General features: G+C 57.9%; 1 protein-coding gene across 1 annotated transcript in view; it reads left to right on the plus strand.

Annotated features, from left to right (window-relative positions):
- Positions 1-16829, plus strand: part of LOC140410106 (aldehyde dehydrogenase family 3 member B1-like) — a 525125-nt gene that overhangs the window by 32192 nt on the left and 476104 nt on the right. The window contains exon 5 of the mRNA XM_072498045.1: positions 16371-16452. Coding sequence (XP_072354146.1) covers positions 16371-16452 — 82 coding nt within the window. The remainder of the gene's footprint in view (positions 1-16370; positions 16453-16829) is intronic.

The following is a 16829-nucleotide window of genomic DNA, read 5'->3' on the forward strand; positions in this document are numbered from 1 at the left end:
TGTTACACAGGAACAGGAGGAGGCCCCATTCAGCCCCTTCTCCAGCCCGTTACACAGGAACAGGAGGAGGCCCCATTCAGCCCCTTCTTCAGCCCGTTACACAGGAACAGGAGGAGGCCCCATTCAGCCACTTCTCCAGCCCGTTACACAGGAACAGGAGGAGGCCCCATTCAGCCCCTTCTCCAGCCCGTTACACAGGAACAGGAGGAGGCCCCATTCAGCCCCTTCTCCAGCCCGTTACACAGGAACAGGAGGAGGCCCCATTCAGCCCCTTCTCCAGCCTGTTACACGGGAACAGGAGGAGGCCCCATTCAGCCCCTTCTCCAGCCCGTTACACAGGAACAGGAGGAGGCCCCATTCAGCCACTTCTCCAGCCTGTTACACGGGAACAGGAGGAGGCCCCATTCAGCCCCTTCTCCAGCCCGTTACACAGGAACAGGAGGAGGCCCCATTCAGCCCCTTCTCCAGCCTGTTACACAGGAACAGGAGGAGGCCCCATTCAGCCCCTTCTCCAGCCCGTTACACAGGAACAGGAGGAGGCCCCATTCAGCCCCTTCTCCAGCCCGTTACACAGGAACAGGAGGAGGCCCCATTCAGCCCCTTCTCCAGCCTGTTACACAGGAACAGGAGGAGGCCCCATTCAGCCCCTTCTCCAGCCTGTTACACAGGAACAGGAGGAGGCCCCATTCAGCCCCTTCTCCAGCCTGTTACACAGGAACAGGAGGAGGCCCCATTCAGCCCCTTCTCCAGCCCGTTACACAGGAACAGGAGGAGGCCCCATTCAGCCCCTTCTCCAGCCCGTTACACAGGAACAGGAGTAGGCCCCATTCAGCCACTTCTCCAGCCTGTTACACAGGAACAGGAGGAGGCCCCAGTCAGCCCCTTCTCCAGCCCGTTACACAGGAACAGGAGGAGGCCCCATTCAGCCCCTTCTCCAGCCTGTTACACAGGAACAGGAGTAGGCCCCATTCAGCCACTTCTCCAGCCTGTTACACAGGAACAGGAGTAGGCCCCATTCAGCCACTTCTCCAGCCTGTTACACGGGAACAGGAGGAGGCCCCATTCAGCCCCTTCTCCAGCCTGTTACACAGGAACAGGAGGATGCCCCATTCAGCCCCTTCTCCAGCCTGTTACACAGGAACAGGAGGAGGCCCCATTCAGCCCCTTCTCCAGCCTGTTACACAGGAACAGGAGGAGGCCCCATTCAGCCCCTTCTCCAGCCTGTTACACAGGAACAGGAGGAGGCCCCATTCAGCCCCTTCTCCAGCCTGTTACACAGGAACAGGAGGAGGCCCCATTCAGCCCCTTCTCCAGCCTGTTACACAGGAACAGGAGGAGGCCCCATTCAGCCCCTTCTCCAGCCTGTTACACAGGAACAGGAGGAGGCCCCATTCGGCCCCTTCTCCAGCCTGTTACACAGGAACAGGAGGAGGCCCCATTCAGCCCCTTCTCCAGCCTGTTACACAGGAACAGGAGGAGGCCCCATTCAGCCCCTTCTCCAGTCTGTTACACAGGAACAGGAGGAGGCCCCATTCAGCCCCGTCTCCAGCCTGTTACACAGGAAAAGGAGGAGGCCCCATTCAGCCCCTTCTCCAGCCTGTTACACAGGACAGGAGGAGGCCCCATTCAGTCCCTTCTCCAGCCTGTTACACAGGAACAGGAGGAGGCCCCATTCAGCCCCTTCTCCAGCCGGTTACACAGGAACAGGAGGAGGCCCCATTCAGCCCCTTCTCCAGCCTGTTACACAGGAACAGGAGGAGGCCCCATCCCGCTACCTTCTCCAGCCTGTGACACAGGAACAGGAGGAGGCCCCATTCAGCCCCTTCTCCAGTCTGTTACACAGGAACAGGAGGAGGCCCCATTCAGCCCCTTCTCCAGTCTGTTACACAGGAACAGGAGGAGGCCCCATTCGGCCCCTTCTCCAGCCTGTGACACAGGAACAGGAGGAGGCCCCATTCGGCCCCTTCTCCAGTCTGTTACACAGGAACAGGAAGAGGCCCCATTCGGCCCCTTCTCCAGCCTGTTATACAGGAACAGGAGGAGGCCCCATTCGGCCCCTTCTCCAGCCTGTGACACAGGAACAGGAGGAGGCCCCATTCAGCCCCTTCTCCAGTCTGTTACACAGGAACAGGAGGAGGCCCCATTCAGCCCCTTCTCCAGTCTGTTACACAGGAACAGGAGGAGGCCCCATTCGGCCCCTTCTCCAGCCTGTGACACAGGAACAGGAGGAGGCCCCATTCGGCCCCTTCTCCAGTCTGTTACACAGGAACAGGAAGAGGCCCCATTCGGCCCCTTCTCCAGCCTGTTATACAGGAACAGGAGGAGGCCCCATTCGGCCCCTTCTCCAGCCTGTTACACAGGAACAGGAAGAGGCCCCATTCGGCCCCTTCTCCAGCCTGTTATACAGGAACAGGAGGAGGCCCCATTCAGCCCCTTCTCCAGCCTGTTCCACAGGAACAGGAGGAGGCCCCATTCAGCCACTTCTCCAGCCTGTTACACAAGAACAGGAGGAGGCCCCATTCAGCCCCTTCTCCAGCCTGTTACACAGGAACAGGAGGAGGCCCCATTCAGCCCCTTCTCCAGCCTGTGACACAGGAACAGGAGGAGGCCCCATTCAGCCCCTTCTCCAGCCATTAACACAGGAACAGGAGGAGGCCCCATTCAGCCCCTTCTCCAGACTGTTACACAGGAACAGGAGGAGGCCCCATTCAGCCCCTTCTCCAGCCTGTTACACAGGAACAGGAGGAGGCACCATTCAGCCCCGTCTCCAGCCTGTTACACAGGAACAGGAGGAGGCCCCATTCAGCCCCTTCTCCAGCCTGTTACACAGGAACAGGAGGAGGCCCCATTCGGCCCCTTCTCCAGCCTGTTACACAGGAACAGGAGGAGGCCCCATTCGGCCCCTTCTCCAGCCTGTTACACAGGAACAGGAGGAGGCCCCATTCAGCCCCTTCTCCAGCCTGTGACACAGGAACAGGAGGAGGCCCCATTCAACCCCTTCTCCAGCCTGTGACACAGGAACAGGAGGAGGCCCCATTCAGCCCCTTCTCCAGCCTGTTACACAGGAACAGGAGGAGGCCCCATTCAACCCCTTCTCCAGTCTGTTACACAGGAACAGGAGGAGGCCCCATTCAGCCCCGTCTCCAGCCTGTTACACAGGAACAGGAGGAGGCCCCATTCAGCCCCTTTTCCAGTCTGTTACACAGGAACAGGAGGAGGCCCCATTCAGCCCCGTCTCCAGCCTGTTACACAGGAACAGGAGGAGGCCCCATTCAGCCCCTTTTCCAGCCTGTTACACAGGAACAGGAGGAGGCCCCATTCAGCCCCTTCTCCAGCCTGTTACACAGGAACAGGAGGAGGCCCCATTCAGCCCCTTCTCCAGCCTGTTACACAGGAACAGGAGGAGGCCCCATTTAGCCCCTTCTCCAGCCTGTTACACAGGAACAGGAGGAGGCCCCATTCAGCCCCTTCTTCAGCCTGTTACACAGGAACAGGAGGAGGCCCCATTCAGCCCCTTCTCCAGCCCGTTACACAGGAACAGGAGGAGGCCCCATTCAGCCCCTTCTCCAGCCCGTTACACAGGAACAGGAGGAGGCCCCATTCAGCCCCTTCTCCAGCCCGTTACACAGGAACAGGAGGAGGCCCCATTCAGCCCCTTCTCCAGCCCGTTACACAGGAACAGGAGGAGGCCCCATTCAGCCCCTTCTCCAGCCCGTTACACAGGAACAGGAGGAGGCCCCATTCAGCCCCTTCTCCAGCCTGTTACACGGGAACAGGAGGAGGCCCCATTCAGCCCCTTCTCCAGCCCGTTACACAGGAACAGGAGGAGGCCCCATTCAGCCACTTCTCCAGCCTGTTACACGGGAACAGGAGGAGGCCCCATTCAGCCCCTTCTCCAGCCCGTTACACAGGAACAGGAGGAGGCCCCATTCAGCCCCTTCTCCAGCCTGTTACACAGGAACAGGAGGAGGCCCCATTCAGCCCCTTCTCCAGCCCGTTACACAGGAACAGGAGGAGGCCCCATTCAGCCCCTTCTCCAGCCCGTTACACAGGAACAGGAGGAGGCCCCATTCAGCCCCTTCTCCAGCCTGTTACACAGGAACAGGAGGAGGCCCCATTCAGCCCCTTCTCCAGCCTGTTACACAGGAACAGGAGGAGGCCCCATTCAGCCCCTTCTCCAGCCTGTTACACAGGAACAGGAGGAGGCCCCATTCAGCCCCTTCTCCAGCCCGTTACACAGGAACAGGAGGAGGCCCCATTCAGCCCCTTCTCCAGCCCGTTACACAGGAACAGGAGTAGGCCCCATTCAGCCACTTCTCCAGCCTGTTACACAGGAACAGGAGGAGGCCCCAGTCAGCCCCTTCTCCAGCCCGTTACACAGGAACAGGAGGAGGCCCCATTCAGCCCCTTCTCCAGCCTGTTACACAGGAACAGGAGTAGGCCCCATTCAGCCACTTCTCCAGCCTGTTACACAGGAACAGGAGTAGGCCCCATTCAGCCACTTCTCCAGCCTGTTACACGGGAACAGGAGGAGGCCCCATTCAGCCCCTTCTCCAGCCTGTTACACAGGAACAGGAGGATGCCCCATTCAGCCCCTTCTCCAGCCTGTTACACAGGAACAGGAGGAGGCCCCATTCAGCCCCTTCTCCAGCCTGTTACACAGGAACAGGAGGAGGCCCCATTCAGCCCCTTCTCCAGCCTGTTACACAGGAACAGGAGGAGGCCCCATTCAGCCCCTTCTCCAGCCTGTTACACAGGAACAGGAGGAGGCCCCATTCAGCCCCTTCTCCAGCCTGTTACACAGGAACAGGAGGAGGCCCCATTCAGCCCCTTCTCCAGCCTGTTACACAGGAACAGGAGGAGGCCCCATTCGGCCCCTTCTCCAGCCTGTTACACAGGAACAGGAGGAGGCCCCATTCAGCCCCTTCTCCAGCCTGTTACACAGGAACAGGAGGAGGCCCCATTCAGCCCCTTCTCCAGTCTGTTACACAGGAACAGGAGGAGGCCCCATTCAGCCCCGTCTCCAGCCTGTTACACAGGAAAAGGAGGAGGCCCCATTCAGCCCCTTCTCCAGCCTGTTACACAGGACAGGAGGAGGCCCCATTCAGCCCCTTCTCCAGCCTGTTACACAGGAACAGGAGGAGGCCCCATTCAGCCCCTTCTCCAGCCGGTTACACAGGAACAGGAGGAGGCCCCATTCAGCCCCTTCTCCAGCCTGTTACACAGGAACAGGAGGAGGCCCCATCCCGCTACCTTCTCCAGCCTGTGACACAGGAACAGGAGGAGGCCCCATTCAGCCCCTTCTCCAGCCTGTTACACAGGAACAGGAGGAGGCCCCATTCAGACCCTTCTCCAGCCTGTTACACAGGAACAGGAGGAGGCCCCATTCAGCCCCTTCTCCAGCCTGTTACACAGGAACAGGAGGATGCCCCATTCAGCCCCTTCTCCAGCCTGTTACACAGGAACAGGAGGAGGCCCCATTCAGCCCCTTCTCCAGCCTGTGACACAGGAACAGGAGGAGGCCCCATTCAGCCCCTTCTCCAGCCTGTTACACAGGAACAGGAGGCCCCATTCAGCCCCTTCTCCAGCCTGTTACACAGGAACAGGAGGAGGCCCCATTCAGCCCCTTCTCCAGCCTGTTACACAGGAACAGGAGGAGGCCCCATTCAGCCCCTTCTCCAGCCTGTTACACAGGAACAGGAGGAGGCCCCATTCAGCCCCTTCTCCAGCCTGTGACACAGGAACAGGAGGAGGCCCCATTCAGCCCCTTCTCCAGTCTGTTACACAGGAACAGGAGGAGGCCCCATTCAGCCCCTTCTCCAGTCTGTTACACAGGAACAGGAGGAGGCCCCATTCAGCCCCTTCTCCAGTCTGTTACACAGGAACAGGAGGAGGCCCCATTCAGCCCCTTCTCCAGCCTGTTACACAGGAACAGGAGGATGCCCCATTCAGCCCCTTCTCCAGCCTGTTACACAGGAACAGGAGGAGGCCCCATTCAGCCCCTTCTCCAGCCTGTTACACAGGAACAGGAGGAGGCCCCATTCAGCACCTTCTCCAGCCTGTTACACAGGAACAGGAGGAGGCCCCATTCGGCCCCTTCTCCAGCCTGTTACACAGGAACACGAGGAGGCCCCATTCAGCCCCTTCTCCAGCCTGTTACACAGGAACAGGAGGAGGCCCCATTCAGCCACTTCTCCAGCCTGTTACACAGGAACATGAGGAGGCCCCATTCAGCCCCTTCGCCAGCCTGTTACACAGGAACAGGAGGAGGCCCCATTCAGCCCCTTCTCCAGCCTGTGACACAGGAACAGGAGGAGGCCCCATTCAGCCCCTTCTCCAGTCTGTTACACAGGAACAGGAGGAGGCCCCATTCAGCCCCTTCTCCAGACTGTTACACAGGAACAGGAGGTGGCCCCATTCAGCCCCTTCTCCAGCCTGTTACACAGGAACAGGAGGAGGCCCCATTCAGCCCCGTCTCCAGCCTGTTACACAGGAACAGGAGGAGGCCCCATTCAGCCCCTTCTCCAGCCTGTTACACAGGAACAGGAGGAGGCCCCATTCAGCCCCTTCTCCAGCCTGTTACACAGGAACAGGAGGAGGCCCCATTCGGCCCCTTCTCCAGCCTGTTACACAGGAACAGGGGGAGGCCCCATTCGGCCCCTTCTCCAGCCTGTTACACAGGAACAGGAGGAGGCCCCATTCAGCCCCTTCTCCAGCCTGTGACACAGGAACAGGAGGAGGCCCCATTCAGCCCCTTCTCCAGCCTGTTACACAGGAACAGGAGGAGGCCCCATTCAGCCCCTTCTCCAGTCTGTTACACAGGAACAGGAGGAGGCCCCATTCAGCCCCTTCTCCAGCCTGTTACACAGGAACAGGAGGAGGCCCCATTCAGCCCCTTCTCCAGTCTGTTACACAGGAACAGGAGGAGGCCCCATTCAGCCCCTTCTCCAGCCTGTTACACAGGAACAGGAGGAGGCCCCATTCAGCCCCTTCTCCAGCGTGTTACACAGGAACAGGAGGAGGCCCCATTCAGCCCCTTCTCCCGCCCGTTACACAGGAACAGGAGGAGGCCCCATTCAGCCACTTCTCCAGCCTGTTACACGGGAACAGGAGGAGGCCCCATTCAGCCCCTTCTCCAGCCCGTTACACAGGAACAGGAGGAGGCCCCATTCAGCCCCTTCTCCAGCCTGTTACACAGGAACAGGAGGAGGCCCCATTCAGCCCCTTCTCCAGCCCGTTACACAGGAACAGGAGGAGGCCCCATTCAGCCCCCTCTCCAGACTGTTACACAGGAACAGGAGGAGGCCCCATTCAGCCCCTTCTCCAGCCCGTTACACAGGAACAGGAGGAGGCCCCATTCAGCCCCTTCTCCAGCCTGTTACACAGGAACAGGAGGAGGCCCCATTCAGCCCCTTCTCCAGCCTGTTACACAGGAACAGGAGGAGGCCCCATTCAGCCCCTTCTCCAGCGTGTTACACAGGAACAGGAGGAGGCCCCATTCAGCCCCTTCTCCAGCCCGTTACACAGGAACAGGAGTAGGCCCCATTCAGCCACTTCTCCAGCCTGTTACACGGGAACAGGAGGAGGCCGCATTCAGCCCCGTCTCCAGCCCGTTACACAGGAACAGGAGGAGGCCCCATTCAGCCCCTTCTCCAGCCTGTTACACAGGAACAGGAGTAGGCCCCATTCAGCCACTTCTCCAGCCTGTTACACGGGAACAGGAGGAGGCCCCATTCAGCCCCTTCTCCAGCCCGTTACACAGGAACAGGAGGAGGCCCCATTCAGCCCCTTCTCCAGCCTGTTACACAGGAACAGGAGTAGGCCCCATTCAGCCACTTCTCCAGCCTGTTACACGGGAACAGGAGGAGGCCCCATTCAGCCCCTTCTCCAGCCTGTTACACAGGAACAGGAGGAGGCCCCATTCAGCCCCTTCTCCAGCCCGTTACACAGGAACAGGAGGAGACCCCATTCAGCCCCCTTAAGCCTACACCGACACTCAGTAGGATGTAGGCTCATCAATATCATGAGCGAGATTCTCCGACCCCCTCCCCCCCCCCGCCGGTTGCCGAATTCTCCGGCACCGGATATTCGGCGGGGGCGGGAATCGCGCCGCACCGGTTGGTGGGCCCTCCCCCCGCGATTCTCCGGCCCGGATTGGCCGATGTCCCGCTGCTCGAATGCCTGTCCCGCCGGCGTGGATTAAACCACCCCACTTACCGGCGGGACAAGGCGGCACGGGCGGGCTCCGGGGTCCTGGGAGGGTTGCAGGGTGATCTGTCCCCGGGGGGGGGGGGGGCCCCCACGGTGGCCTGGCCCGCGATCGGGGCCCACCAATCCGCGGGCGTCCCTGTGCCGTGAGGGCACTCTTCTCCTTCCACCTTCAGCACGGTCTCCACCATGGCGGAGGCGGAAGAGACTCCCTCCAATGTGCATGCGCGGGGATGCTGTGAGCGGCCGCTGACGCTCCCACGCATGCGCCGCCCGGCAATGTCATTTCCGCGCCAGCTGGCGAGGCACCAAAGGCCTTTCCCGCCAGCTGGCGGGGCAGAAATCAGTCCGGCGCGGGCCTAGCAACTCAAGGTTAGGGCTCGGCCGCTCAAGATGCGGAGGATTCCGCACCTTTGGGGCGGCGCGATGCCCGACTGATTCGCGCCGTTTTTGGCGCCGGTCGGCGGACATCGCGCCGATTACGGAGATTTTCGACCCATAATCTCCCTTTTCCACACGTTTTCTGAAACTCTTAATTCCCGTGACCCACAGAAAAATCGATCAATCTCAGTTTTCAAATTTCTCTCGGCCCCCGAATCAACAGCTTTATGCAGAGCGTGAGTTTGAGATTTTCCCTGTCCCTATGCGACAGATAGACCCAGGGAACATGTAAGTTTCAAAAATAAATAAAATAAAAGGCAAAGAACTCTTTCCTGATATTATCCCCCAACGGCTTGGCTCCAAATTGAAGGTTCTGTACCTTCATCACCTTGATCAGATCGCTCTTCAATTGATTAACCAGATAGGAAAATAACCTCGTCTGTGTAACCTGCTCTGTCATTGAATTCCCGAGATGGGTCCATTGGGAGCTTGTACAGCCACCATCACCTCATCCTGGTTCTATTCCAACCCTGGGAGACAGTCGGACGAACCTACTCAATTATTGTCACATTCGGTCAGGACCTGTGAATTGTTCCTGTAATTTACCCCCTAAATATGTGTGCTCCACCCTGTTTAGCTGCTGTACTGAACTCTGTCTACCCCTCGTCCGGGGACAGTGTAGAGGGAGCTTTACTCTGTATCTAACCCCGTGCTGTACCTGTTCTGGGAGTGTTTGATGGGGACAGTGTAGAGGGAGCTTTACTCTGTATCTAACCCCGTGCTGTACCTGTCCTGAGAGCGTTTGATGGGGACAGTGTAGAGGGAGCTTTACTCTGTATCTAACCCTGTGCTGTACCTGTCCTGGGAGTGTTTGATGTGGACAGTGCAGAGGGAGCTTTACTCTGTATCTAACCCCGTGCTGTACCTGTCCTGGGAGTGTTTCATGGGGACAGTGTAGAGGGAGCTTTACTCTGTATCAAACCCCGTGCTGTCCCTGTCCGGGGAGTGTTTGATGGGGACAGTGTAGAGGGAGCTTTAATCTGTATCTAACCCCGTGTTGTACCTGTCCTGGGAGTGTTTGATGGGGACAGTGTAGAGGGAGCTTTACTCTGTATCTAACCCCGTGATGTACCTGTTCAGGGAGTGTTTGAAGGGGGCAGTGTAGAGAGAGCTTTACTCTGTACCTAACCCAGTGATGTACCTGTTCAGGGAGTGTTTGAAGGGGGCAGTGTAGAGGGAACTTTACTCTGTATCTAACCCCGTGCTGTACTTGACCTGGGAGTGTTTGATGGGGACAGGGTCGAGGGAGCTTTACTCTGTATCTAACCCCGTGCTGTACCTGGCCTGGGAGCTTTACTCTGTATCTAACCCCGTGCTGTGCCTGTCCTGGGAGTGTTTGATGGGGACAGTGTGGAGGGAGATTTACTCTGTATCTAACCCCGTGCTGTACTTGACCTGGGAGTGTTTGATGGGGACAGGGTCGAGGGAGCTTTACTCTGTATCTAACCCCGTGCTGTACCTGGCCTGGGAGCTTTACTCTGTATCTAACCCCGTGCTGTGCCTGTCCTGGGAGTGTTTGATGGGGACAGTGTGGAGGGAGATTTACTCTGTATCTAACCCCGTGCTGTACTTGTCCTGGGAGTGTTTGATGGGGACAGTGTAGAGAGAGCTTTACTCTGTAGCTAACTGTAGCGCACAAAGACTCCCGTGAGACGAATAGAGTGAAGTCGATGAGGCTTTATTAAGCGTGTCTGTTCCCCCGCAGCTCTATAGTAGACTGGCCTGCGGGGGAGGACTCCGGCTTCTTATACTCCACCTTCAGGGCGGAGCTAGAGGTCAACGGCCAACCAGGACCCGGGATCTGTCAGTCAATGACATACTACCACATTCACCCCTTGTCAAAAATGAACCCGGCGGGGTGATGCTTCGTATGGTGGTAAGGGTTTACAGGGCTGGTCCTGGGAGGAAAAAAAACATTCACATGGCAATACAGTATTGTACAATTTTGTCCTGTTTCAACTATTTACAGAGGGTATAGGGAGAAAAGCAAAATGTTCTTGTGAAAAGTCCATATTTTGATTTAGATCGACGCCACGAGTAGGTCGGGCGGTCTGGTCGTCCGTGTCGATCGCCTCGGCCCCGGCGGTGGTGGTGGTGGTGCTTGTATCGGTGTTGTCGTCTCCGGGAGCCTTACGGTTTCAGCTTGGGCTTTATTCTTGGTCGGGCCTGAGGGGAGGGGAACCGATCCTCCTGGGAAGGGGCGGTCGCGGGGTGCGGCGGTGGCAGGAAGGGGGGGGGGGGTGTTGGGTGAATGGTGTCGGGGGGGTGTGTGTGTTGCCGGCGGGCGCCAGATCCCGCAGGGAGACCGTGTCCTGTCGGCCGTCGGGGTACTCCACGTAAGCGTACTGCGGGTTCGCGTGGAGGAGGTGAACCCTTTCGACCAACGGGTCCGCCTTGTGTGCCCGCACGTGCTTTCGGAGCAGGATGGGTCCTGGGGCCGCCAGCCAGGTCGGCAGCGACGTTCCAGAGGAGGACCTCTTAGGGAAGACAAGGAGACGCTCATGAGGCGTTTGATTAGTGCTCGTACATAATAACGACCGGATGGAGTGGAGAGCGTCCGGGAGGACCTCCTGCCACCGTGAAACTGGGAGGTCCCTGGACCGTAGGGCAAGTAGGACGGCCTTCCAGACCGTGCCGTTCTCCCTCTCTACTTGCCCGTTCCCCCGGGGGTTGGAGCTGGTCGTCCTGCTTGAGGCTATGCCCTTGCTGAGCAGGAACTGGCGCAGCTCGTCACTCATGAAAGAGGACCCCCTGTCGCTGTGGACGTATGCGGGGTAACCGAACAGCGTGAAGATGCTGTTCAGGGCTTTAATGACTGTGGCCGCGGTCATGTCAGAGCAGGGAATGGCAAAAGGGAAGCGGGAGTATTCGTCCACCACATTAAGAAAATATGCGTTGCGGTCGGTGGAGGGGAGGGCCCTTTGAAATCGAGACTGAGGCGTTCAAAGGGGCGGGAAGCCTTAATCAGGTGCGCTCCATCTGGCCTGAAAAAATGCGGTTTGCATTCCACGCAGATGTGGCAGTTCCTTGTGACTGTACGGACCTCCTCTAAAGAGTATGGGAGATTGCGGGACTTGATGAAGTGGAAAAACCGAGTGACCCCCGGGTGGCAGAGGTCCTCGTGGAGGGTTTGGAGGCGGTTAATTTGTGCGTTGGCACATGTGCCGCGGGATAGGGCATCGGACGGCTCGTTCAGCTTTCCGGGACGATACAAAATCTCATAGTTGAAGGTGGAGAGCTCGATCCTCCACCTTAAGATCTTGTCGTTTTTGATTTTGCCCCGCTGTGCATTATCGAACATGAAGGCTACTGACCGTTGGTCCGTGAGGAGAGTGAATCTCCTGCCGGCCAGGTAATGCCTCCAATGTCGCACAGCTTCCACTATGGCTTGGGCTTCCTTTTCCACTGAGGAGTGGCGGATTTCTGAGGCGTGGAGGGTCCGGGAGAAAAAGGCCACGGGTCTGCCCGCTTGGTTAAGGGTGGCCGCTAGAGCTACGTCGGAGGCGTCGCTCTCGACCTGGAAGGGGAGGGACTCGTCAATGGCGCGCATCGTGGCCTTTGCGATATCCGCTTTGATGCGGCTGAAGGCCTGGCAAGCCTCTGTCGACAGAGGGAAGGTCGTGGTCTGTATTAGGGGGCGGGCCTTGTCTGCGTACTGGGGGACCCACTGGGCGTAGTATGAAAAGAACCCCAGGCAGCGTTTCAGGGATTTTGGGCAGTGCGGGAGGGGAAATTCCATGAGGGCGCACATACGTTCGGGGTTGGGGCCTATTATCCCATTGCGCACTACGTAGTGGTGCTAAAAACGCACTTGTCCTCGTTGTACGTGAGGTTCAAGGCTTTGGCGGTCTGGAGGAATTTTTGGAGGTTGGCGTCGTGGTCCTGCTGGTCGTGGCCGCAGATGGTTACATTGTCGAGATACGGGAACGTGGCCCGCAACCCATGTTGATCAACCATTCGGTCCATCTCCCGTTGGAAGACCGAGACCCCGTTTGTGACGCCAAAAGGGACCCGTAGGAAATGGTATAATCGCCCGTCTGCCTCGAAGGCTGTGTACGTGCGGTCACTTGGGCGGATGGGGTGCTGATGGTAGGCGGACTTGAGGTCCACGGTGGAGAAGACTTTCTATTGGGCAATACGATTGACCATGTCGGATATGCGGGGGAGAGGGTACGCGTCTAGTTGTGTGTACCTGTTGATGGTCTGGCTATAGTCTATGACCATCCTTTGCTTCTCCCCTGTCTTTACTACTACCACCTGGGCTCTCCAGGGACTATTGCTGGCCTGGATTATGCCCTCCTTTAGTAGCCGCTGGACTTCGGACCGAATGAAGGTCCGGTCCTGGGCGCTGTACCGTCTGCTCCTAGTGGCGACGGGTTTGCAATCCGGGGTGAGGTTCGCAAACAAGGACGGGGGTTGCACCTTGAGGGTTGCGAGGCCGCAGATAGTGAGTGGGGGTATTGGGCCGCCGAATTTGAACGTAAGGCTCTGTAGATTGCATTGGAAATCTAATCCCAGCAAGGTGGGGGCACAGAGTTGGGGAAGGACGTTTAGTTTGTAGTTTTTGAACTCCCTCCCCTGCACCGTTAGGGTAACTATGCAGAATCCTTGGATCTGTATGGACTGGGATCCTGCAGCTAGGGAAATCTTTTGTGCGCTGGGATAGGTGGTCAAGGAACAGCGTCTTACCGTGTCGGGGTGGATAAAGCTCTCCGTGCTCCCGGAGTCGACTAGGCATGGTATCTCGTGGCCGTTTATTAGCACCGTTGTCGTCCTCGTCTGGAGTGTTCGGGGCCGAGCTTGATCCAGCATAATTGGAGCGAGACGTGGTTGTAGTAGTGGAGTGGGGTCCGTTGTTGCCGTCCAAGATGGCGTCGGGGATGGACAAAATGGCCACCCCCATACATCGCATGTGGCTGGGGGGTCACAAGATGGCGGCGGGGATGGACAAAATGGCCGCCCCCACGCGTCATACAGGTCTGGGGCGGTCCAAGATGGCGGCGCCCTTCCTCCCCTCGTGGTGGCCGGGACCCAAAATGGCGGCGTCTGCGGGTCGCACATGGGGCGCTGGGGGGGGGGGGGGGGCTGGGGAGCGCTAGGACTGCGCGGAGCTCCCTCACCGGGGACAGCGGTGGTCGGGACCCAAGTTGGTGGCGCCGGCGGGTCAGACGTGGGGCGCGGGGTGGGGGGGCGTTAGGGACGCGCAAAACTCCCTCTTCTCCGTGGAGTGGTGGCCGGGACCCAAAGCGGTAGCGCCGGCGGGTCATACATGGGGCGCGGGGAGGGGGGGTTGGGGAGCGTAAGCGGCGTGCAGGGCTCCCTGTTCTCCCGGAACCGCGGTGGTCGGGACCCAGAGCGGCTGCGCCTGCGGGTCGTATATGGCGTGCTGGTGGGGTTGGGGCGCGTAAACGGCTTGCAGGGCTCCCTGTTCTCCCGGGACAACGGCGACCTCGCGGGACCGGCACACAACCGTGTAATGGCCCTTTTTCCCGCAGCTCTTGCAGATAGCTGCGCGGGCCGGGCAGCGCTGTCGGGGGTGTTTCGCCTGGCCGCAGAAATAACAGCAGGCTCCCCCGGTGCGACTCGGCGTTTGGACCGCGCAAGCCTGCCTGTGGGGTGTCCGGGGGGAGGGGGGGTGGGTTTGTCGCGACGGGTACGTACGGAGCCCAATGGGCTGCCGCGCGGTCGGGGCCGTAGGCGCGGGTATTACGCGCGGCCACGTCTAGGGAGGCTGCTAGGGCCCGGGCCTCTGAGAGTCCTAGCGACTCTCTTTCTAGAAGTTTTTGGCGGATTTGGGAGGAATTCATACCTGCCACAAAAGCATCGCGCATTAACATGTCCGTGTGTTCATTTGCGTTCACCGAAGGGCAGCTGCAGGCTCGTCCCAAAATCAGCAGCGCGGCGTAGAATTCGACCATCGATTCTCCGGGACCTTGCCGTCTCGTCGCGAGCTGGTAGCGAGCGTAGATTTGGTTATAGAGACTTTTCAGTGCTGCGAACGCCGTCTGGAAATCGTCCGAGTCTTCGATGAGGGAGAAGATCTCCGTGCTCACCCTAGAGTGCAGGACCTGTAGTTTTTGGTCTTCTGTGACTCGGCCGGTGGTCGTTCTGAGGTAGGCCTCGAAGCAAGTCTGCCAGTGCTTGAAGGCTGCTGCCGCGTTCACTGCGTGGGAACCGATCCTCCTGGGAAGGGGGCGGTCGCGGGGTGCCCCGCAGCTCAATAGTAGACTGGCCTGCGGGGGAGGACTCCGGCTTCTTATACTCCGCCTTCAGGGCGGAGCTAGAGGTCAACGGCCAACCAGGACCCGGGATCTGTCAGCCAATGACATTAGGGCTTCCAGTCCCATATGACCCCCAATACATACTACCACACTAACCCCGTTCTGTACCTGTCCTGGGAGTGTTTGATGGGGGCAGTGTAGAGGGAGCTTTACTCTGTATCTAACCCCGTGCTGTACCTGTCCTGGGAGTGTTTGGTGGGGACAGTGTAGAGGGAGCTTTACTCTGTAGCTGATGCGCTAAGCGTCAAGAACCACAAAGACATGTGAGACTTTAACTCAGGTGTTAGCGCGTCAAGAACCACAAAGACATGTGAGACTTTAACTCAGGCTTTAATATACTACATGGGAGGCTTACCCGACACAGATGACCCCAGACAGAATGGGGCCGGTCCCAGAAGAGGGTTCTTATACTAACTCCCAGGGGAGTGGCTAAGGCGGAGCTCTCCGTGGCCAGGTCGGGTTACCTACCAGTGACCGAGTCTCTGCAGAGCTGCAGTACAATACACAGGATTACAGGGCCACGTTACACACAACTATTATATAACTGTACAATGGTAGGGAAGTACAGTGGTGTATCACCACAGTAGCTAACCCCGTGCTGTACCTGTCCTGGAAGTGTTTGATGGGGACAGTGTAGAGGGAGCTTTACTCTGTATCTAACCCCGTGCTGTACCTGTCCTGGGAGTGTTTGATGGGGACAGTGTAGAGGGAGCTTTACTCTGTATCTAACCCCGTGCTGTACCTGTCCTGGGAGTGTTTGATGGGGACAGTGTAGAGGGAGCTTTACTCGGTATCTAATCTCGTGCTGTACCTGTCCTGGGAGTGTTTGATGGGGACAGTGCAGAGGGAGCTTTACTCTGTATCTAACCCCGTGCTGTCCCTGTCCTGGGAGTGTTTGATGGGGACAGTGTAGAGGGAGCTTTACTCTGTATCTAACCCCGTGCTGTACCTGTCCTGGGAGTGTTCGATGGGGACAGTGTAGAGGGAGCTTTACTCTGTATCTAGCCCCGTGCTGTACCTGTCCTGGGAGTGTTTGATGGGGACAGTGCAGAGGGAGCTTTACTCTGTATCTAACCCCGTGCTGTCCCTGTCCTGGGAGTGTTTGATGGGGACAGTGTAGAGGGAGCTTTACTCTGTATCTAACCCCGTGCTGTACCTGTCCTGGGAGTGTTTGATGGGGACAGTGTAGAGGGAGCTTTACTCTGTATCTAACCTCGTCCTGTAACTGTCCTGGGAGTGTTTGATGGGGACAGTGTAGAGGGAGCTTTACTCTGTATCGAACCCCGTGCTGTACCTGTCCTGGGAGTGTTTGATGGAGACAGTGTAGAGGGAGCTTTACTCTGTATCTAACCCCGTGCTGTACCTGTCCTGGGAGTGTTTGATGGGGACAGTGTAGAGGGAGATTTACTCTCATCGTTGATCCTATACCTGTCTCTCTAGGATTGTTTTGCTGTTTTTATTGGTGGGCCGGTGGAAACGAGAAAACTTCTGCAATTCAAGTTTGATTACGTCTTTTATACAGGTGAGTGTGCAAGCAGGAGCAAGGTGGAACATCGGGGTCAAGGCACTGAGAGACATGTATATTGGAGAGATCGGGGGACATAGAACTGAGGGACATTTATATTGGTGGCACAGAGGGACATTTATATTGGTGGCACAGAGGGACATTGATATTGGAGGCACAGAGGGACATTTATATTGGAGGTACAGAGGGACATTGATATTGGAGGTACAGAGGGACATTTATATTGGTGGCACAGAGGGACATTTATGTTGGAGGCACAGAGGGACATTTATGTTGGAGGTACAGAGGGACATTGATATTGGAGGTACAGAGGGACATTTATATTGGTGGCACAGAGGGACATTTATGTTGGAGGCACAGAGGGACATTTATGT

Source organism: Scyliorhinus torazame, chromosome 4 (genome assembly GCF_047496885.1).
Source record: "Scyliorhinus torazame isolate Kashiwa2021f chromosome 4, sScyTor2.1, whole genome shotgun sequence".
Lineage (NCBI taxonomy): Eukaryota > Metazoa > Chordata > Chondrichthyes > Carcharhiniformes > Scyliorhinidae > Scyliorhinus > Scyliorhinus torazame.